The 23,537-nt window shown below is 40.0% G+C and overlaps 1 protein-coding gene across 2 annotated transcripts in view; it reads left to right on the top strand.

Annotated features, from left to right (window-relative positions):
• Positions 1-7,208: 7,208 nt before the first annotated feature.
• The window catches only part of MRPS9 (mitochondrial ribosomal protein S9), a 33,823-nt gene continuing 17,494 nt past the window's right edge, over positions 7,209-23,537 (top strand). Inside the window, exons 1-4 of one of the 2 annotated variants that reach the window (XM_064710195.1) lie at positions 7,209-7,298; positions 14,025-14,204; positions 22,566-22,628; positions 22,718-22,748. In XM_064710195.1, coding sequence (XP_064566265.1) covers positions 7,209-7,298; positions 14,025-14,204; positions 22,566-22,628; positions 22,718-22,748 — 364 coding nt within the window. Of the gene's footprint in view, positions 7,299-7,737; positions 7,875-14,024; positions 14,205-22,565; positions 22,629-22,717; positions 22,749-23,537 lie in introns of those variants that run through there. The other variant, XM_064710203.1, reaches the window with a different exon arrangement.

Genomic DNA, 23,537 nt, shown 5'->3' with positions numbered 1-23,537 from the left:
GAACAACTTCCAGGTGTCACATTGACTGGGTTTTCAGTACTGGAACTCACAGGGCAGACTGTAGGTAGTGCCTTGTTGCTGCAGTAAGAGAGCAGCAAAAAATGACCAGTTTCATACTCAGACCATCTGGGAAAGACATCTGCAATATGTTAGATAGGTGGTTTTGCTGGGCACTTTATGTCTTGACATAGATTCAATACAGGCACAAGATTTGTTTGTTTTGGTAAGAAGTTTTACAGCAGACAACTGCAAATTATTTTCTTTGTTATTTGAATATAATGGTCAGAAAGTAAGAACAGTGATTTGTGGTGGTTTTGAATTTGTTTTTTTCCTTAATCCAGATCAAATTTGTCATTCTCTTTCCTTGTTATTTCTGGTAAAGATGCATTGTATTTATTTTTTTAGATTTTTCTGTGGAAGCCCTGATGACTCAGAAGCTTCTGCTGCTACAGCTGTTTTAAAACCTGAAATAATTTAGGTCATAATTTCTTGTACTTCATTATTTCAGAGTTTAGTTCAAAACTTATTAATGTAAAGTTAAAGCTTCCTTTTCAGCTCCGAATTGGATGGTATTTTAGTCATTAGTTTCATTTTGAGGGGAGAAAAAATTTCGTTCTGAATAACCACTTGGTTCTCTTCAGAGCACCTCCAAGAAGCATGGAAAAGTGCACGGTGCTGGATCTGCCATTTCCAGAACTCCAAAGACACTGAGGACCACTTCTATTCTCTAACTGTTCAGCCCCCATCCAGTTCTCAGAAGGTGAATGCAGTTTTCTGTTAGAATAGTTTGTGGCCAAGGTGACCACAGCTTCCACAACCTGGCGTGCTCAGCAGGATCAGCTGAGTGTCTGGAACCACAGCACTTTCTGGGACAGTTCCTGCTCATTGACCATCATGCACCTGCATGAATTTTAATCCAGCAGGAAAGATGCAAGACCACAGGAAGACACGTGCCAACCTTCAAAAGAAAGGAGAGCTTGCAGTCTGACAAAGCTTCAGATGGAGCTCACAACCCCCAGCAGCATCCATATACTGCAGAATGGCCAATTCCTCATGTTGTCCCAGGAGGACGTGCTCTGAGATGTATTTTCTGGTTATCTGGTGGGGCAGACAGGACCTACAATGTCTACTCCCTGCCTACAAATGAATCTCAAGAAGCACACACAATCTGAAAAACTACAGTTTTCACATATTTATTCTGAATATATGTTTGTACCTAGCCCTTAAAAGAATCAATAATGAAAACTTTATAAATCTGAACTGGTTCAGTAATGGGAATAGCAATATATTTCCTTCTGTGGGATGAAGGGAAAAAACTACCACTGCTCTGCGTCCAGATGAGGGAGATTATTTGTATTTTTGGTTCTATTTTGGGGTCTTCCAAGCAGCTGTGCTATACAGGTAAGGTGGCCCCAGTCAACACTGATGTGACCTGATCGAGGTCACTTTGTCTCTGGGCCAGACCTTAGGCCTCTTTTATTTAGAAGCACAGGCACAGCTTCTGGATATAATGTCAGCTCTGACTCAAAAGATGCTGCTAGGATCAGCAATGACTTTAGTCTAATTATATTGAGACAGAAAAGTCTGATGCAAACCCAAGTCTAAAGAACAGCTCCAAATGAGTCTATTATTGAAATACTGAATCAGCAATAGCAACAGTGATAAACATATGGAAGCAAAGTGTATGGTAGACAAATGACAAAGACACACTACATAGTCTAAAAGCACTTGCCAGCTAAAAATAGGCATAGACACTGCATTTATATATCTTTTGGGCTGACTCTGGCATTCAGTGGGATAAAACTGTCTTCAGATGCCTCTTAATTACAGCAATATAAGTTCTCTTTCTTTCTTGGAACTGTTTGTAAATTCAGTGGGGTCTACCCAAGCACACAAATTAGGGCAGAGCTGGAACATCATACTGCAGAAAAGAATGTTCCCCAAAATTCCTTGCAGTGCTCAATGATACCCATAAAATGTGGGGGGAAAAACCCCAACCAGCAACCTTCAGGCCATGAAGAAAAGACAAAACAGATGCAGGGCTGTGATCCAAAGAGTAATGAAAATCTGGGTAACACCTTCTTTCATGGAGCAAGAAAGTTGTGGGAAGGAGCAAAACAGGGGCACTGGTTTACAAGTAAAGGTTTCTGGCTACTCTTGATTCACTTTTCCTAATTCTATGCTCAGTCCAAACCACTTTCACTATAAAATGAAATAGGATGCCTCTGTATTTGGTGTTGTCAGGTAAATTAGCTTTATTTTTATATTTGATAGTGTTGGAATAAAGATTCTTGAAATCTCTCTCACTACAGAGCTGACTGACAGCCCCCTAAGTGCTGTGCCTTTTATAGCGTAACATAATTGACAACCCTTAGGTAGCTGGCGTATGCAGTCTATGAAATGAAGTGTGCTCGTTCCACATCTGAAGAAAAGTAGGTGCAACGAAATAGCTGTTGTTATTATTAGCCTTTTAAAATAGAATTTATGTGTTTGTATTAAAGAAAGCATGACTTCTGGATATATCAGCCTCAAGCCTTTCAATAGTGATGAGGAAGATCAATGCAAAACAATTTCTGTGTCAAAAAGCACACACATGTCATAAAATATCTGGAAATTACTTAACTGGAACAGAGTTAAAATACTGCTGAATTGTCTGCATTTTAAACATTCATTTTGGTTTTTTTTTCAAACACATACTGATCAGCTGAAACACAAAGCTTTCTGTCAAGACACTCTTCTCCAGGGCTCTCCCTAGAGAAAAACTCCCAGTTTTTTGTTCAATGCTGGACCTGGGTGTTCCTAAACTTCCCTGGGCACAAAGGCAAACCAGCAAGTACTCCTAGTTAGGCTCTGGGAAATATTCTATGCATATGGACACTGTAACATCCTGAGATTCTGTCACCCAGTCAGCCCCTGTTGATTGCTGTCCCTTTTGGCTCATCTGCCCCAGAACTTCAGCTAAAGTACTTACAGCTTAAGGAAGAAAGGCACAGGGGAAAGGGAACAGAAAACAATTTATAAGAAGAATAACTTTAGTTCAGAATTCCAAAAGAAATCTACTCTTTTATTTATGTTTATGAAAAACATAAAATTTTAGGCATCTCTGCAGAAAGGGGTCTGGATTAGGGCATCCTGTCAAGTTTTAACCCTCCTACAACCATTTGCTTTGTTTTCTGACAGATGCAGTCCCCCATGTATGTCTGGATTAGGGCATCCTGTCAAGTTTTAACCCTCCTACAACCATTTGCTTTGTTTTCTGACAGATGCAGTCCCCCATGTCTGCTGCAGGTAAGCTTGTTCTGTTGTAAGGCAGCAGATCTTGCTTCATCAAGTTCTGACCTCTTCTCCTGCGTGAGTTTCTCTCATATCTAAGCCTAAATACACTCTTCAGCTCATTACCCATGTGGAGACATTTTCTCTGTAATCTGCCCTGTCTTTATGCCTCATCACAGTCTACAACTTCCTTGTGAGGGGACAAGAATGGGCAGGCACTGATATCTTCTCTCTGGTGACCAGTGACAAGATTGGAGGGAACAGCCTGAAGCTGTGCCAGGGGAGGGTTAGGTAGGTTATTAGGAAAATGTTCTTTCCCCTTAGGGTGGCTGGGCACAGGAACAGGCTCCCCAGAGCAGTGGTCACAGCACTAAGCCTGACAGAGCTCAAAAAGCATTTGGACAATGCTCTGAGGCACATGGTGTGACTCTTGACGATGGTCCTGTTGAGGACCAGGAGTTGGACTTGATGATCCTGATGGGTCCCTTCCAACTCAACATGTTCTGTGATTCTGAAAGAACGTATCACTGGTAGAGTGAAGCCATCAGGCTCAATGGATCTTTAGGCTGCCACAGATTCTTGCCAATTTTTGGGCTGCTTCTATGAGGCAGTGAGCTGGAGAGCCATACATCTCCAGCACTGCCACTGGAATACCTGCTCCTCAAGCACCTGGTTTTCACACTACCCATACTAGCAACCTGCTATCTGCAAATACCCATACTAGTAACCTGCTACTCATACTAGTAACTCATGCTATCTACAAATCCCATCTCTGATTACAAAAGAAGACCCCAAATCTCACTTCAGGATTGCCTGCATGTAGGCTGGTAGCATAAGCAATCAGCAACTTTGGACTGGAGCTAGCCCTAGGTTTGTGCTTAAGAATTTGCATATAGTACAGATGTGCCCCTCCAGCTGTGCCCGACCCATACATGTGACAGGCTCAGCCTGGTTTCCTTATTCTGCTTTCAGGAATTTTTCACTTCAGAAACCTCAAGCCCCACACAGAGGCATCCTCTTCTTTATGTCAGGCCATCCTCAAAGACAGCACTCCAAAGCTTTGAATAGTCCCAAATGATACACTTACCCCTCATTATCCAAGCCTAAAACCAAAAGCAGGTAATGTGCTGCAGGCAACACTCCCCACTTCTGTGATTGCACAGAGCATGAACAGCAGGTTACACAAGGACATGGGTAATCAGGCTCACAATTGAAACAGGTCCCCAGAGCAGAACATTGCCCAGCTGGGCTCAAGAAGGACATCCCTGCCACACAAGTGACTAAAGTTCCTCAGAGGGCTTAGTGAAGCATTGGGGTAGTTTGCATGGATTAGGTAAGCATCTACAGTCTGTCAGCTAAACACAGAGACAGAAAGAGGAGCCCTTTGGAGTTAATCTTGGGATAAGTAGATTAAACATGGTTTTCTTGCATTTCCCTCCACCCCTGTCTTAACAAATTTTGACAGAGGGATGGGGTGCAGAGGGTTGAGCATGTAAATAACCTCTGCTCACTTTTATCCTACCTTCATTTGTGCTAAAAATTGATTTTGAACTGGCAAACCCAGACCTCTGCCACCCAAACAGAAGCAGAATCTCTTCACTAGAAGGAATCTTTCTGGAATATGCTAGCCATGCCTACCACAGAAGTATATTTCCATTTCAAAACATCCAAAAGTAATAGCTACATGCACTCCTGATCAGTATAGAAAACGGTCACTCAGTGACCAGTGTACAAGTGTCTCCTAGGGGCAGACAAACTCTTTGGTAGAAGCAGGATAGTTGAGAAATACACCTGAAATTTGTGCAAAAATCTTCCACCTCGAAGGGGCAGGTATCAGTTTCTAAGGGCTGACAGCTTTAATGATCCAAGAGAAACACAACACAGCCCTTAATTGCTGGACTTCACATACACCACAGTCTCTATTCAGCAATATGCTAGAGCAATTCTGTAACCTCCAGCTGAAACCATGGGCTGTATGAACCCAATGTTTTTGAAATCATGCTCCAGATTGCAAACGCATTTAGGATTTTTTCACAGTGAGCATAGGAGTAGAAAAATGTAGGAAACCACAGAAGCTGTATTTAGACCAACTAGTTACCAAGAATAAGTGGGCGATATTTTATAGGTGGCCTGCTCCTCAAGCTTAATTGGTGATTAATTATATGTGGGGAATAAAACCCATTCACTCCAGCAGCGCTTTGTTTCTGTAGAGCTGACAGGGGTGAGAAGTAACAATTGCTGAGCACAGTGAGGACTGAAGAGCCCCTCTGCTGCTGAACAAAGCCAAGCTGCGGGGCGACAGATGGCAGATGGGATTCACCATGGGCCGCAAAGAGGCCATACTCATCGCTGGCATTCTCCACCCCTTCAGCTCCGCTGGCTGCTCCAGAAGGTGGGTCAGTGGGACTGTGACCCTGAACCAACCCCCTTTTTCTCTTCTGAGAAACAGCTAGCAGCTAAATGCCATCCCCACACACCCTGTGACTGAGAGCGTGACTGCAGTTCCCAGCGCTTGGCCAGGTGTGCACAGGAGAGACACTTCACTGCTCTCCTTCAGTGCAGTACTCATGGCAATCATTTGCACATATCCATGTCAGTAAAACTGCTGATGTTTTCACTTCCACAGCTGGCAACTGCAAGAATGAATGCACCTTTCCAGGCAGCTCCTCCTTGACCTCCCTGCATGGATGACTTTCTTTGCCCATGGCCAGTTTTCTTACAACCTTCCCCAGAGAGGAAATCATACTTTCATCTGCATGTGGGGAAGCAAGGGCCCCCCATTAAAAACTTAACAGAAAAATAAACCTGGAAAAGCAGAGATTAATTTCCTGAACTTCCTCTCAAATAGTTACTCCTCTTAAAAAGAAGGCCCCTGTAAGTCCTAAAGAAAAGCTTCTTAAATTCAGTTTTTAATTCATTTCCACTTCTCCCATGGTAGAAAAAACTACTGACAAAATCCAATCACCTATAAGGGTATATCCTATGTAACTCAGAGAAACTTGGAACATTCTCAGGCTCCAAGGTTCAGCCTCCAGAGACACTGTCATCACCTTGGGAGATGACAGGATGGACACCAGCCTCCCCTCAGCAAGAGAAGACCGCTGTCTCTCTAAAATATGTCATCCAGAGAATGGCAACAGGGCTAGTTAAAAGTCTGGGGCACAAATCCTATGAGAGGCACCTGCGGGGGCTGGGGCTGTTTGTCCTGGAGGAGAGGCTGCTCAGGCGAACCCTCTCACTCTCTACAAGCGCCTGAAAGGAGGCTGCAGCCAGCTGGGAATGAGCCTCTTCTCCCAGGCAACCCGCCACAGGACAAGAGGACATGAACTTAAGCTTAAACCAGCAGGGGAGGTATAGGTTGGACATTAGGAAGAACTTCTTCCCAGAAAAGTGATTAGACATTGGAATGGGCAGCCCGCGGTGGTGTGGGGGTCGGTGTCCCCGGAGGTGTTTAAGGAAGGGCTGGACGCGGCGCTGAGTGCCATGGGCCGGCTGGCACCGCGGTGACAGCCACGGGTTGGACCCGATGACCTCAGAGGTCTTTTCCGACCTAGTTGGTCCTGAGATTCATTGATTTTTTTCCCCACGGGCAAAACCTAAACAGACCAGTTCAGTGCTAAGGTGAAATCTGGTTTTTGCTACAAATCTCCAGAGCAGTGCGGTTGCCCAGACACTAGGGCAAGTCCCGCTGCGTACTCAAACAGGAGTCCTGCTTTCAGCGCTGTCCCTCCGAGACAGGAGGCCGCGCCGGGGGTCTCCTGCTGAGCTGGCGGCCACTGCGAACGTCGCTCCAGGTATAAGCCACCATTCTCCCGCAGGACTGGATTTCAGGAACGTCGGGACGCCGCTAAGCCCGAAGCGGCGCCCGCTCCGAACCGCGGCCACAGGCTCAGCCGCTGTGGCAGCGCGCAGGCGCGGCCCGGCCCCGCCCGCCAATGGGAGGGCGGAGCGCCGCGGTCATGGCGGCGGCCGTGGGGCGCGTGCTGCGGCTGTGCCGCCGCTGGGGCGCGGGGCCGCGCGCGCAGGTGAGAGCCGGGCGGGCGGTGAGGGCCGGGCTGGCGTCCGGCCGGGAATGGCCCCAAGGGGAACGGCCCTAAGGGGAATGGCCCCGTCGGGAGCGGCCTCACGGGGCGACACTGCCTGGGAGGCCCCGCTGTGCTGCTGCCCCTGCTCCTGGGCCGGCGGGGCTGAGGCAGCCCTGCGTGGGTTGGGAGTGTCGAGGGCTGGCGCCGCGTTCAGGCTGTTCCGTGAGCTGTGTTTGCTTCCCTTAATGTGAAGCAGAAGAAGCTTGGTTAAGCCTAGAATTAACAGAGCGGTATATAGAGCAAAGCCAGCGCAGAAGATGGCAGGTTTTAGATTGATAATTTGAATGATAAGCTAAAACACAAGAAGTTCCACCTCAACATGAAGAACTTGTTTACATTGATGTTGGCAGGGACTGGGGTCTCCCTCCCCGGAACCTTCCAAAGGCACCTGGAAGCATTCCTGTGTTACCTGCTCCAGGTGACCTTGCCTTGGCAGGGGCGTTGGACTGGATGATCCCAGAGGTCTCTCCCCACCCTGACAATGCCGTGATTCTGTCAGTGGTGTTTGATCAGCAGGTGAGTAGATCAGGAGGCACAGAGTCACAGATTAGGGCTGGAAAGGATCTTACAGACCACCTGGTTCCAACCCCCCTGCCGTGGCGGGGGCATATCCCACTAGAGCGGGTTGCACAAGACAAATCTCTGAATACCTGCAGTGGAGAGGGAAATGTGCTCCACAAGTAAGGTAACTTGTGATTAAACAGAATCATTTTGTTTTCGGGGGTAGTGGTGTTTAGCTGTTTGCCGTTTAATTAAAAGGCTTAGCTGCTGTTAGTATTATTTGTGCAGTGGTATTTGATACACCTGTATATATATTTAATCAGTGAGTAGCAAGTGGATAAAAAGGCCTGCTGGTAATGCTTTCAAGTTACAAAGTAATTTAGGATTATATGGGCTGAAGAGCTGTTGGTGACTGAACTAAACCAAGCCATGGGGTAACAGAAGACGCAGTAAGAAAATGAAATGTAATACCAGAAGGAGCAATTTGAGCTATTTATATTGGTTACATATAGATTAACTTGACTCATTAGGGATAAAGACCTGGTGCCCATGGGCTATTTCTTTATGCAGCAGTCAGGAATACATACTCTTAAGGTGTGTAAGGAATGACAAAGAATAAAGCTGAAAATGTTCTAATACTTGATTTCATTCTCAGTTGGAATAGTTCGTGTTGCTTTGGTTGCTTTGTGTCAAAAGTATGATTATGACAGTGACTTGGTTTTCCTGGCGAGGCACATCCTTAAATTTAGGTTGGTATTGTAAATGAGAGAATGTTCTCAAAGGAGGAGTCACAGAGGAAGGCAGGACTGGCAGGGGCCTTGAGGGATCATTTATCTATTCCTCTTGCCCCCAGAGAGGGGATCAGTACCTGAGCCTGTGGCTATACACAAATTGTCTAGCTGTCTGTGAACCAAAGGATATGAGGAGAACCAATGGGAGACAGGGCCCAGAAGCCTTAGAGACTCTTCTGTCCATTAGGTGTAGTTAACTTGTGGAGCTGTTGGGTGAGAATGTTCAGGATGGCAAGCATTTATGTGAATACAAAAAGCATGTTGAGAAACTTGGAAGAACATTGCACTGAGCACCATTAAAAAAGAAGATAGTGGCATGCCTGAACTACAGATTGCTGGAAACGAGTCCAGTGCCCTGGGAAAATGATCACTACCTGTTTGTCCTGTCCTTGTGCCTCTCATACAGGCTGTGTTTGACAACAGGGCAGAAGTTGCTGTATCAATGTTCTGACCTGCTATAAAAATTTCTTACCTGTCCTGACTGTTTGGAAATTTTTTATGATCTTGTCCTAAAAATACCTTGCAATTGTTTAGTTCATTACTTCTTGTCTGTCTTAGTGGGAGAAAGTATTTAATTTAACTTTAAAGTTTCTTGCATTGAGAGGCAAAATGGAAGAGGGACTTTGTCATTTCAGTTCCCTTAGCACTGACTGAGCAACAGGTGTAGTTTCCTATTCTTCCAATAAGCAAATGGCAGAGATGTAGTGATATTTATAAGAAGAAAAGAGTTCTCGCTTAGTTACTATCTATCATTCACTCTGATGTGATTGAATAGCTATTCTCAGCAGAAGAGTTCAGAGTTCCTTTTTAATTTGATTGGGTTGAGTACTTTATCTAAATCACTGTAGATGTTAAATGTACCTATATCAGACAGAGATTGTGGTACTTTGATGACGGACTTTCAGAACTACAACCTTGAAATGTAAGAGAAGCCTTTCTTGCAGTTGTTAACTAAGATGCAACTGGAAAGCCTCTTAGTACTTGAAAATTTGAGCCTAAAAGCAGCTAGATCTGAATTCTGTTCCCTATTATACACATCTGACTTTTGCCATGCATTGATGCGTTTAGAGCTATTTTTTACTTCCCCACTGAACAGCAAAACATAGTATGTAGATTTGGTTAAACATGCACAGAGAGCATTCTGAGTGTTTCTGAGCAGGTGAGTTGCAGTTCTGTGGTGACCTGCCAAGGGATTTAATTTTGAAAAAAAACCTTCTTCTGATAAAATGCTTTGTGAAATCAGGTATAAAAAAAACCAGCAAATCACTTACGCGTATTTGCTGACATCTTGTGATGCTTTCCAGTGTATTTGCAAAATGCTTCTGAGACATCAGTCTGATACTGGTTCACATAATTAGTTTGTAGGCCAACCAAAATCTAAGATTATACCAATGTTGTTTTAAATAAATCAATTTAAACACATTTTTGTGAAACAGCGCTCTAGAAATCCAGAGCTCACTTATTGAGGAAAAAGCAATTATTTAGAAATTGGGATGGCTCTGAGCATTTTTATTCTGCATAATTGCTATGTAAAAAATGTTTCTTCTTGTGCAACAAGTTAACAGAGGACTGTCTTGCGTGTCTGCTGGGTTCTGTAGCAGCAGCTGTGCCCATAGCTGGAGTACTGGACACTGGGCAGCTTTAGTCCAGCATCCTGATGTGGTTATACAGCTCCAGTTCCACATCTCTTAGTGAAGTCCTATCCCAGAGGTAACTTCTTGGTACAAATTTATTTGTGCACTGCGTGGTTTTTGAAAAGGAGGTGGTTGAAGTCTGCTGTTTAGAGCATGGAAGAATCATGGAAATGGTGCAACAGTCTATGTGCTATGTCATTTGGTGTCATCTTCTGTCTCTGTACCTGTGTCTTGTTGTAAAATGAACAGCCTTTGGGCTTGAATTTAAATCTCTTGACTCCAGTCCACCTTTCTTCCCATTCCACAAGTACAGGAAACTTGACTTCTCTGTTGGTTTGGTTTATATCTGTGAAACTCCAGTGAAGCAAAATGAACAGGATGAGTAAACACAGTCCTAATTACTTCTCTTCTTGGAAGAAAATAGGCCAGAGAAGTTGAAGTTCTCTGAAAAAGCTAATTTTTTTTTTCTAAGACAAATTTAACATAAGCTGATTTTCTCCAAGTTTATGGTCTCCTGTAAAATCAGGATTTGCCCAAAAGTTTTAATTCTAGGTTGCTCAGAAAGGAGTTGGGAAGGAAGGGTTAATCACAATAAGTTGTGTCCAGAAGTAAAGGCTTTCCCTTCTCCCATGTTCTGATGGAAGAGCATATTATTTCATGACCATTGTTAATAAGCATTAATATTATTTTTAAAATGGTGAGGCTGCAGTCTTCAGTAATGCTTTATGAAATGTGTGAGAAGTGAATGCAAACCTCTGTGGTTTCCTCTACAAAGTAGAGGAGCATGCTTTCTTGTTTGACTGAAATGCCAGAAGCATTTAGCTGTGCTTTGCAGTTTCTGCCTGTGCCACCCATGAAATAGTGCTCTTATCCCAGAAGAGGTACCCAATACAATAGATATTAATTTACATAAGAGGCTGTTTTCTAATTATGAACAGTTTCTGTGTCCAGGGACTTTTGATTAGTGACGAATTGAAACTAGGGAAGAATATGAATAGCTTGAGGGAAGAACGACAAAAATGAGAAAATTACAATAGAAATTGACAGGAATAAGATGAAAGCAATCTTTTTTTAAAGTATTCTGTTTAAAGCATACCAAAGAGAAAGCTATTTTGGGCCAAGTAATAAGGAATCATATGTTCATTAACAAGAATTACAAATAATTAGTTACTATTAAGACAAGCTAGAAGATGAATTGAATTCTTTCCTGAGGAGTGACTAGGAGAGAAGTATAGGGAATATGTGGAGGTACCTTTGCTTTCCTCACTGCTTTATAAGGAAATCACCAGAGCCTTGCCTGTGGAAAACGTGTACATTTAAAATTGTGATTATTTTTCTTTTCATTCTGTCATTATTTCATTATTCATTTATTCTTTTCATTATGTCAATGCTTCCTCACAGGAAACATGAGTATTAAAGAGAAAAGTAAAAGGAAGAGACAAACCAGGATTAGTGCTACATGCAATATGTATAAACTGTGGAGAAAATGAAGCAGCAACAGGCTCTTAAGCACCAAATTCTACCTTAGACCTGTTTTAAAATCTTTTCTAGCAGAGATATATGTTACTTTCTTGAGTTTCATACCCTGAGGGACAAATCTTTGTCTGTCAGGTGAAAGCATAGAGGGTCAGTCCTTTCTGACTTGAGTGATCTTATTCAAAGATTACTTTACCTTCTACGTCAGGTCCCATGAATTTAATCAGGTTTATCTTGCAGCCCAGGCATGGGCTATATACAGGTTTAAGGCAGCATATTGTAGTCTTCATTCCAAATTGAAATTTCAAGGTGAGTTGTTTTGTTATGTAGATGGAACACTGACACAGGCATGGATGAGTAAATTGTCATGAGCAGCTTTACATATGTGCAGCAAATTAGATGAGTTCGATCAGTCCATCCTGGACTGCCAGGTGTCCAAAATACCAACTGGGCTCTGTGAAAGTAGAAAGAAAAGCTGTGTTTCATTTCCTCTTAATGTAGGAAATGACCATGGAATGGAGAACACCAAAAGCTTCTTGTCACAGGAGAAGTTCTTGTAAGCTAACTGAAGGTACAAATTTGAGTTGCTTTTCTGTTTGCCTTGCAAATAAATTTATGTAATCTTGTTTTGATGAGACGTGTTTATGTTGTGGTTATAACTGGGTTTTGAGATTACTGTTGTATTTGTGTTAGTTACAGGAGGGGTAGCAAGTGTTTTATTTATATTAGCTGAGCTCAGAAGGATGAAATCCATCAAAATTCTCAGCATGTCTAAATTGTGTTCTGAAGACAATTCTCATGACTTAGAGAACATTGAATAATTTTGAATACTACCTTTGTTCTGTTCCTTGTAATCAGAACCCTAACTACTTCACGTTACTGCATGTGTTTAGTTTTTAATGTTTTGCTTAAGGTAGACTGAGGCTGCAGCTCCCAGAGCATCAGGGGCAATTTAATAACTTGCTGAAGGAAATGAAGGTAAAGAAAGGACTCCCCCTCTGCTTTCTTTCTCCAAGTTCAGTGTTTCAGCTGCCTGCTTGTTGGGATGAAGCAGAAGTTAGTGTTGTGCCTCATGTAGGCAGCTGAGCTGGCTGCAGAGGAGTCCTGGGCCAGAGCTGGCACAGGGAGAGTAAAGGGAGTGGAGCAAAGAATGCTGGCAGGGCTGAGCTGTGCCATGGGTGCTCTCTGCCTTGTGAGGCTGCACTGTCTCCTCACAAAGCCTAGCCATGGCATGTTGAAGGGGTGGGGGTGAAGTCTTTCAGGGTACTGTGTGATGAACAAAAATTGGCATTTTTCTGAATCAGAAGTGGTTCTTTTTCTGTCTTTGCTTTTCTGTCTCACATTGCTTTCTTTCTTGTGATTCCCTCCCTCCTCTCACCCACAGAAGACCACACAAATAATCAGTTCTCATTCAGTTTGTAGAATAGTTAAGCTGCAGAGAACATTAATACTAATGTTGAAGAGCCAAAATAGTGCATAATATTGACTCTAGGCCAGAATTGAGACATTACAGCTCTGTCAGTGAAGCTCCTGTTTGTCTGGCAGAGAGCATCAGTGAAATTAGTCATCTTAACAGCCGATTGTCTTGATAGAAGTGAGACCAAACCTGTGTGCTTGAGAAGGTAACTGCCCTTTGGGTTATGACTTATATAGCACTGGTACAGTGCTCAGTAGTATTGACTGCTGGACTGCCCTGCTAGTTTTCTATTAGGTCTACTTGAGACAGTGAAGTAGCTTAAGAACCATTCTGGCACCACAAACAAGGAAGGAGCATGCCTTGGCCTTTCCAGAGCTTTTATCAGTATTTGATCGGTGGCTTCTGAAAAGCCACTCAGCAGCTGCCCCACATATTCTTATCACACTTTGTTGTGGACTGCCTTTAGGTGAAGGCAAAACCTGATTATTTGCTGATAGTTTTTGTTTTCTTTTGTGATGGGATCTGTTGATCAGTACTGTTCTTTGCTTTTGCTGGATGTTCCTGACTTAGGATATACTATGTTTCTTTCCATCAAAAAAATCTTCTAAATTAATGGTAATGTGTTAAAATGTGAAGGTTTTAGAATGTGTTTATCTGTTCATGGAAGTTAAACCATTGAAAGAAAATGGTTTAATGAGTAATAGTACTTTTCCTAACATATTCCTGTGATGTGTTGAATCTTGTAATAGGTATGAATAACTTGCTATATTATTCATGCATTCATTTTATTTAGTGCTCACTATGCCAGAAATGTAAAATAAATCTCTCACTTTTTTTTTTCTGTTAGACATTAAGGCTGATCTGTACCACTACAGCAGTGCAGAAGAGAAATGTAGGAGCCTCAGGACCTGAAAAGTACACGGAGGCATTTATTAAAAAGCAGATTGAAGAGTTCAACCTAGGAAAGAGACATTTAGCCAACATGATGGGAGAAGATCCAGAAACTTTTACCCAAGAGGATATTGATGTAAGTACAGTTGCTCTGTTGGAGAAGTAATTTACTGTAGAGTTTCAGATATTGAAAGCACTTTACTTCAGCATGAGCCCCTCAGCTCTCTGTGAATTTTAATCAAACTGTCAGAATAAGCAGGAATGCTGCTATACATTGCAAACATTGCAACTGTGACTGTGAATAGACATTCTACTTCTGCTACCATGTGAGGTCACAAATCCCTGTATGGAGCTGTATACTATATCTTGTTAAAGCACAGTGGGTTCTTTTGAAAAGTGCTAATGGATAATCCCCTTGATCTCAGGTTATAAGAGGCACTGTAAAGGTTTATGTAGCATTTCAAAACGTTTACTCACAATTTGACCTGCTGTGTATATTTAGGGTTTTCTTGCATGATACAGTGATTGTTGGTAACGTATATTAAATTTTATAGGATATTTTATAACCAATGCACTGGTTTAGCTTGAAGATTTTAATGTAGAAGTGAATTTAAGCTCATATCAATATCTACAAACATACTGTTTTATCGTCATTCCCTCTCATGACTGGCAGATGGGTGGCCTCCTCTTTCTCTCTGTCATTTAGGCTCATGTAGAGATAAGCTCCCTTTCACTCAGAAAAATGTTTTGTTGCATGGATGTTTCATTTTTTTTCTTTTTTCTTTTTTCTTTTTTTTTATGTCTCACCTGGCCTTCACTTCTGTCATATCTGTCTTATTTTATCATACATCAGAGGCAGGAGGGAGAAATGTCATTTGGTGACATTCGCTCTTAGGTGAAGCTGTGTGAAGTCTCATGGCTGAAGTTTTCTTTGCACAGTAGCAACTCTACTGCTGTAGCCAAGGCAGCCCAGTGGGCCAGCAGGGTCCTTAAGGTAGAGGTAGTGATGTGGAAGTGCAAAGTGAGAGGTGTCCATGGTTTAGTTTTCTCAGGGAGAGGAAATTTGTTTATTGCCTCTTTCAGTGGCAAAATTCTGTCTGCATGGCTGTGTCCATTTGAAAGATCTTGGCAGTGTGCTTATGCCAAGAAATAATATGTAGGTTGTGATACAGGCTCGTTTCAAACATGTTTGACAGGCTTCAAAACTAAGTTCTAAAAATAGGCTGCAAGGTAAAACGATCCAGAGTAATGGCCTGTTGAGAAAAAGACTGAAATGAGACTTGAGTTTTATCAGGTATCAGAAAATCCATAAAGGCAGCATGAGTTCAGGTCACAAATCCATAGGAAATCAAGCTTTGTGAGTGCAAAGCTATGCCCTGATACTGTGTCTGTGTAGAGATGTTGGAATCTCTCTGCCCTTCTACAAACAAGTGCCAGTGCAGAGACCCTGCCAGTCTAGGTGTAAGTGGGTATGGTCAACAGTGAAGCTATTCATTGAGGTCAGCAGTAACACCAGGCTGTTTCTTTACATTGGCTATTTTATTTCTCTGCAAACTGTAAAATTTCCTTTCCATGTATTTTTCAGGTTGTTTTTTTCTTACCTTTAATGACGTTTATTTTTTTGAGTTCCTTTCTTGTAAACTAAACATGCGCCAATCTACCATGTCAGAATACCTCCCATGTTAATACAGTACAATGATGATGCTGATAGTTCAGTTTGCCTGAAAGGTTAATGGTAGGAGAATGCATTAATCTGTAGTCTGGCTGCCTTCCTTCCTTGGCAGGGTCTAGGGGGAAGGCTTCTAGAAAGCAAGAAATGCAAAATGACTGTATCTATGTAGTGGTTTCTTCTTTATAAAGCCACAGCACTGTGATCATTTTCACAACATTAACTAAGCTCCACCATTAGCAAAAGCAGATTCATTCTGGAAATTAGCTTTTACAAATGCAGTGCAGGTGACAAGTTTGGGACTGCTTTGCAGGCTGCTTCTGAAATGATGGAGAAGTGGGGCCAAAAGAGTGGTTTTGCTTGGTGATACCAAGTATCTGTGATTTGATTTCTTCATATTCCATCAGGTGTTGGGAAGTAATTAGAGTGTGTAATAGTGTCTGCTATGCATAATTAAATTTCTGTTATAAAAATATAAAAGCTCCTTAAGCACTAGCAGGAGAATTACCAAGCTTTACATTTTGAACAGCAGTAATTCTTTCTGATGAGTACTTATATACCTCCATGTCTTCTGCTGTTAATCAGTCTTTGCAGTGTATTTCAAAAGTAGACATCCTAGGATTCTGTCCTTCACTAGTTTTAGGTAGAGTTTAATAAAAGCTAAACCTTGTGAAATTTTAAAAAAGGAAAATAAGTTGACTTACTTGCTAATCCTCGGATGTTGTGGAAGCAGAATTGCCTCTTACTGATACTTTTATTTAGGAATGAAAAGTTAAGCTGTGCATTACAACAGTATTTCTGGAGGAGAAAAAAAATCCAGCAAATTGATATATAACTCTGCACAAGTCTACCAATTGCTTTTTAATTGGTATTATAGACCTCACTCTGAAGCTAGGATGTTTTATTCTCCTATGTGTGAATATGTGCTATGAAGTTTTTCTAATTGATTTGCTTTGCCCATTCCATTTGATGTATCATTTTTCACAATATTTCATAATTTGTGCTCATTTCTAATGAACAGAGTCGTTAGGACAGGCATGTCTAAGTACAACTGACAGCTAACATTAGGTGCCAGATGCAGTTTATAAAGCTATGTAGAACTGCAGAGAACAGTTTAAATAAATTAGCACCTGTACATTAGTCTCACTTGCTGGTAATTTATAAGCGAATCAGTAGAGATGACATTTAGGTAAGTCATTGATCAAGTTAACAGCTGCATACCCACTGCCCAGCTGGGATACCTAATTAATAGAGATTGCAGTCCTGACCTAGTGCTTTTCCCCGTTTGAGTCTGTAATCCTTTTATTTTGTGATTTAACTTCTAACTTACAGTTGTAGTAAACAGCCCACAGCCGTTTTCCACTGTCAGTTCTATGATATTCCACTTTAAAGCCCAGGAATCTAAGTAAGATTAATACAAGAAGAGTGTCTTAAGCTTCATGACCTATTTATATGCCAGTATTTTTATTATTCATTTTTATGCAGTGTCTAAATGCTCTCTCAGATACCAGCTCATCATAAAGGAATACTCTTTCCCTGTAAGAGTTAGTAAAACTCAAAAGCTAAAGATCTGCATTCATTTTTGCTTGTTGTCTGTCTTATAATCTAATAGATTGTTGTCAAGCAGATGGAATAATTTGAACATATACTTTATGTTTTCTTCTACTAGCATTTATAGTGTTGGAAAAATACCAGTAAGATAGTTAACTGTGAAAATGTTAATGTCGAAAGACTGAATTCCTCATCAGGTTTCTTTTAAAAAAATAAGGCTTCTTTCATGAAAAATTGCTTGTATCCAGTTGCTTTTAAAGGTGACTTGGCACATCTCATTTCTAAATAATGTTCAAATTTTAGCAACACAGAGTATTAGAAATGAGTGAATATTGGCAAATGTGAAATGTCAGAAATGTTATTCAGAACAAAATGTGTTTCTGAACTGCCTGTTGTCTGCAGGAAGAATGTCTTGTCCAGCATTGTCCTTACAATAAATAATAGATTTTGGTTTTATTTAAATAGTTGAAGCTAGAATGCTTTTTTCAAATCTTTTTAATTTTTTTTCCCAGTGGAAGCAAACCCTGCATCAGTGGTTTTTTTACTTCTGCATCAATCTGAGCTGATGACTGCTGGATTTTTGTTTTTTTACTCTTTCTAATACTGTTCCATATTTTAAAAAAATGAAATGAAGATAGAAATAAAGACTGTTTCAACAGATATTTTGGGAATTTTCTCTGCAAGCTCATGACAAGATATTAATTTTCATTTTGAAAGTGATTACATAGTATAAAAATAATGTAATATTAAAAAAGGTAGTGTTTTTCATATAATGACTGTGGATTGTTTTGCTTAATTTGTTTTTTTTTTTCAAGTGATAGAGCTAAAATGGTATGTCACTTTGGATTTGAAACTTCTTTCTGTGGAAGCTAGAATTTAGCTGTAGATGAACAGTGGTGGGGGTGGTTTCAATAAATTTTAGTAGTTAGTTGTTAGAAGAGAGGTGTGTTTTGCAATATAAGCATTGTTGTGTCACTTTTTTGGGGGGGCAGGTGGGCGTTGTGGTTTGTTTTGTTCTTAACCTTTTCTGTCCTGTTAAATAAAAAAGAAATATTTCAGAATTAACATTTTATGTCCCATTTTTGTTTCATTCATTCCTGGGTTTACCCTAGATATTCTGGATTTTGCATGCTGAAAACTGCTAAAGAATACTGCTAGTGTGGTTAGAAGGAAAACAGCTGTTCCAGAAAACATCTCGGTCTAAGAGGTGATGAAGTACAGTGACTAAATGATGTGATTCAAGAGGCACAGTTTAAGAAGGGAAGTGGCTCTCTTATGATCAAGTTGAGGAGTAGAAGCTGAAACAGCTTTTGCTCAGGTGTTTCATTAAAATGTTATGGCATAAAGTGTCACTTCTCACTTCAGTGTTTTGATGATTAAAATTTCGTGGATATTTAAAAAGGAATGAGCTGGATTCTTGAGCCTGCTGCCAAAAAGGGTGCTGCTGCAAAGGAGCCCCAGGGTAGAGGTGGTGTTTGTTTGGTTTTTCAATTTTTTTTTCTTCTTTCCTTTTCCCTAAAATACCTTTTTCACTGGATGTTACTTAGATAACTATCTTTACACATGTTTTGAGCAATGGGAATTAGTGGAATGTTTTTTGTTTGAGCTTCAATAAGAATAGACAAGATCAATTGAAGAACTGAACTGTTGAAGTCACCTATTCCAATATGACTCAGTCAACTCTATTTGAATTAAAGTATTGAATTCTTAGTTTCTCAAGACATTGGGAAATAAAAACCAAAAGAAAAAGTAACTCTGACTGACCCAGCTGAATTTATTTGATTCAGAGTTAGTCTCTGACGAATGAGAAAATGAGCAAACAACTTCTTGGCTTGTAGGGAGATGGTAGGAAGGGAAGACAATCAGCAGTCAGGATGTGCAACATCCACAGGGAGGAGGAAAGGTGAGGATGTGGCAGGTACACTGAATTTACACGACATACCCATGCAGGGCTGGACAGATTATTTAATTAATTGGTTTGTGTGTTTGAGGGAATGCCAGATTTTTTGGGTTTCTCTGCTGTTGGACTTTTTTTCTTAATTGGGATGGAAGGTTGTACTTGTTATTCCAACTGGCTTGAATTCAAATGTAAAGCTGCAAGTGAAAGGCATTTTCATCCTGAGGGCAGTATATTGACTCTTCTGGTCCCTCAACAAATGATGATATAACAGGGTTTCTTTTAGTTTGATACAGGAAAATTAAGTTTACCAACTGTACAGTTTAAGGAATGTCAGATGTAAACTACCTTGTTGCTAATGTGTTCATTATGATCTGCTGCTTTTAAAGGTGTGACTACTGGGTATTTTTCTCTTCTCTGTGTGGATCAACAGTGAAATTCAAAAACAAAGATTTTCAAATCCTTAAAAACATGACTTATTTTTTTTAGTAACTCATAGCAGAAGCAGACTGTATCCATTCCACCTTTTTCAAGTAATTTATATACTTATTTTCAAACACAATTGCAACAGTGTGATTTATCAAACAGAATGTGAAAGAGCAGCCCCAGAACCTGTGGAGTCTAGAATGGGGGGAATATATCTTCTATAGCTGACATGGTGGCACTGAGAAAGTAGTTCTTCATATTCAGCACAACAGTCTCTTTAATCTGGAGTTCAAGTCCAAATAAGTACTAAAAAAAGGGTAAGGACCAGGACCCTTGAGGTGAAAACCACTTCTGGAATGGGAAACTGCAGTTAAATGTAAAGGTTTCTTGGGAACTTTACTGCTAGCATTTACACCTTGATTATGAAGTCTTAAGAGGGACATTCACCTGCTTTTCTCTTCAGGAAAATGCAACTAACATGCAGTTAATTCTCTATGGAATTTTGGTTTGAGACCTGGAGATTCATGAAAGGAAACCTATGTTCCATATCTGAAGACATTTTAAAAAGATTTCAGGAAAATAATTTCATGGTTATGTGCTTCAGCTGCAGTTTGGAGAGACTAATTCTGATGTAATTCCTCAGATTGAGCCACCATCTTTTTATATTGCTAGTACAGGGCTTTTTAAAAAGATTTTTCTAGAAAAATGAAACATTTGCATAGACAAAATCAGCTTCTGTAGATGGAGCTCCCAAGAGGCAGTCTGACTTTCTATGTAGTTGGTAAAGTACAGCCTGAGAACCTAGCTGTGTAAAAGTAAGGAGAAAATTCTGAATAAATCTGAACTGGAATTTGTTGCATTCCAAGATAGTTCATCCTTGATTACTTTTCCATAAAAAGAGAGAAGTCAGGAAGGCTATTTATTTCCATTTTACAACAACAAAAAAGTAAGCCTATAAAATGAGCCATTCTTCTTTGGTTGGTTGTTGTGTGGAGATATGAGAGTAGATGCTAGGATTTCTTAATACAGGATGTGTTCATGCTGTAGTGTGAAAGACATAAGTATACACTTAGCAATAAAATAAACTTTCCAAGAAGTAGAAGGTCTCAGATGGCAGCTACATTTTTCATTGTAAATGTTAACTTGTTATGTTTGGCATTTATTAAGGTGTCATAGTTACAGTAACTGTTTTGGCTGGAAATGCTTGTATAAAGATTATGTCTTAAATACACACACAGTCAGTCTCAGGACCCTGTAATAATTTCTATTAATATATTATATAAGGTGTTGGTTTAACATCATTTGGCTCACAGTAGATTTCTCTCTTGTCATCATAATTAATCCCCATTTGTTCATAAATAGGTGTTCACCTACTGTGTGTATGCATAAAATGCCCATTGACTAACAAATGGGAATACAGTAGTCACTAAGAGAAACAAAATTACCATTTTATAAAATCAAGTTAAGCCTTTTGTTTGCTTCAGAATTCTGAAAATTTCTGTTCAGAATGCCAGTAGGGGATTAATGAAAGTAATAGGTTAGGTCTTTTTACACTCCATGCATATTAAATCTGTTGAAGCACTGACAAAGCACTCCAAGTCTATGGAAAAAATTATAAGCAAGTAATAGCCCTAAGGTAGCCTAGCTAACAAAGAGCCATTCTTCTTGAGAGAAGATTTTAACCTCAGATTTTATTGTAATTCTACTTTTCTGTACTGTCTAATGGAAATATAAATGAGACCACTGCCAGAAGGGTTTATTTGGTTGGTCCATTTTACTGTGCAAGCACAATATTTCTGTCTGAAGCTCTGCTACCCACTGTCTGAAGTTGGCTACACTTGCCAGACTCCTACATCTGGGAGCTTTTGGTGGCTAGCTTTTTCTGGTTTGTTTTTAGAAACAAATTAAAATAAACAGCTCTGATAAATCCATGTTTTTGCATTATTAAATTATGGTTTAGTTACATTGAAGAGGGAGAGTAAGATGATATTAAGCAGAAATGTGTGTCATTGGGCTTAACTTTGTAAGGTGCTTTGCCTTAAATTTTGGCCAGAATGGTTTGGAGTATTGGTATACTAACTTCATTTGTTGTAGGCAAATAATGCTCATTTTATATATCACATAAATACTGGTCAATATTAAGTCAAAATACAGTATGTGCCTTGTACTTAGTGAAAACAGTAAACAATGAGTGTGATGAATATCATGTATTTTTCTAAAATGTTTTGTCAAACCTTCAGGTATCTAAGGGAAAAAGAAAAAAGATGTCACTTGAGTCTTTCTTCTCTGGGCAGTTAGTTCAAGTTCAGCAAAGATTTTAGTGATTCACAGTTGTTTCCAAATGCAGTGATCAGTGAAATGCTTATTTAGGCTATGTAAAGTAGCTATTACTGGCACAACAAACATGACTTTTTAGACTTGAGGAAACTATGTCTGTAAACTGTAGAAAGTGGGATTCCAAATGTTTAAAATTTGGCTTTTTCCTGTTGCCTTAAATAAAATTTCTATGCTTGGTCTGTCAGTAGGCACTGTTAGGAAGCACTGATATTTTCAGAAAGATAAGTAAATAAGTGTTGTGATTGTGATGGAAGTCACAGCACTTGAAATTTTACTGGAAAATCATTGTGTATAAAGGGGGTCTTTGCACTTGAGTAGTTCAGGTAAGTTATGATAAGTGCATTCTATAAAAACTAAATTTGGCAGAAGAAAGTTCACTCATTCTGATGCAGTAGAGTACAGCCTTCAGAATGAGGTTTTACATCTGAGGATTCCAGAAGAAATTATCTGCTTTTCTTTTCAGCACATCACATATGTGTCATATTTTCTTACTGATTTGTTTGCCTGCTGTACAAAAATTATGCTATTTTTTGCATCAGAAAATGCATAAGAAATGTGTTTGATGATGCTTTTGTGGGAAAAAAAGTCACATACAAGATCTTTCTTCTTCTTTTCAGAGAGCTATTGCCTATCTCTTTCCCTCTGGCTTATTTGACAAACGAGCCAGACCTCTGATGAAGGTAGGATTTTTTGTTGCATTTCTGAATAACTGTAGCATGTTACTTTAAGTAACTTTTCCCTTTTGCTGATATTTTTCATTTATTTACAGCATCCTACTGAAGTTTTTCCAGAGCAGAGAAGTAAGTGTTCTTAGATACTTTCTTTATTATTTCTAAATATTAGGATTGTTGCATATGTAGAATTTCTTATTTTTATAGATTGGCTCTTTTCCCTATATTCCTAATGACTGCTAAAACATGAGCAGTAAAAGTCTACTCTGATATTCTGTGGTTTAGGATAAAAATTATCAGTCTATTCCAGAGTACCACTGATCATCTCAGAAATTGCGTTAACTGACTAAGATAAATGTTTTTCATTGTTTAAAAATAAGCAATAAATAGAATTATGTGTAGAATTCTGTAGCTTTTTGTCAGAGCTATCACCTCCATAAAATATTCATTAATACTGTTTTAAACCAAAAGTTTTCTTTGTAACTTTGTTGCTCTAGAAGATTAGAAATTACAGGTTTGAATTTTTTTCAAATAATAGAGTGGAACCTCTCCTAATTAGTTCTTTGACCTTCAAGTCCTAACTCTGCATGTCTGTACCTATTGTCTTTGATCTTTCTCCTGAAACACGGTAGAGTCCCAGATGTCAAGGATATGCCAGTATGTTGGTCAATTCACTAAAATCAACAATTTAATTTTAAATAGAACATTTGAAAGATAAGGTCAAAACCTGTTGTCTGGTTTTGACTAGTATTTGGTATCAACTAGTAGCAGGGGTGTGAAATTCTACATTCACTGAGCTATCAGGTCTCAGGTAAACATTTCTGATTATCATTAAAATCTTAAAATTTTCCTTCTTTCTTCCTGTTGCTGGAATAATTGATACTTGTTTTTGGGGGGACTTCATGTCTTTAGAAAGCA

The sequence above is a fragment of the Zonotrichia leucophrys genome, chromosome 1 (genome assembly GCF_028769735.1).
Source record: "Zonotrichia leucophrys gambelii isolate GWCS_2022_RI chromosome 1, RI_Zleu_2.0, whole genome shotgun sequence".
In the NCBI taxonomy this organism is placed as follows: domain Eukaryota; kingdom Metazoa; phylum Chordata; class Aves; order Passeriformes; family Passerellidae; genus Zonotrichia; species Zonotrichia leucophrys.
Note: the sequence above shows the minus strand (reverse complement) of the source record. Positions and strands in the feature narration are given on the sequence as shown.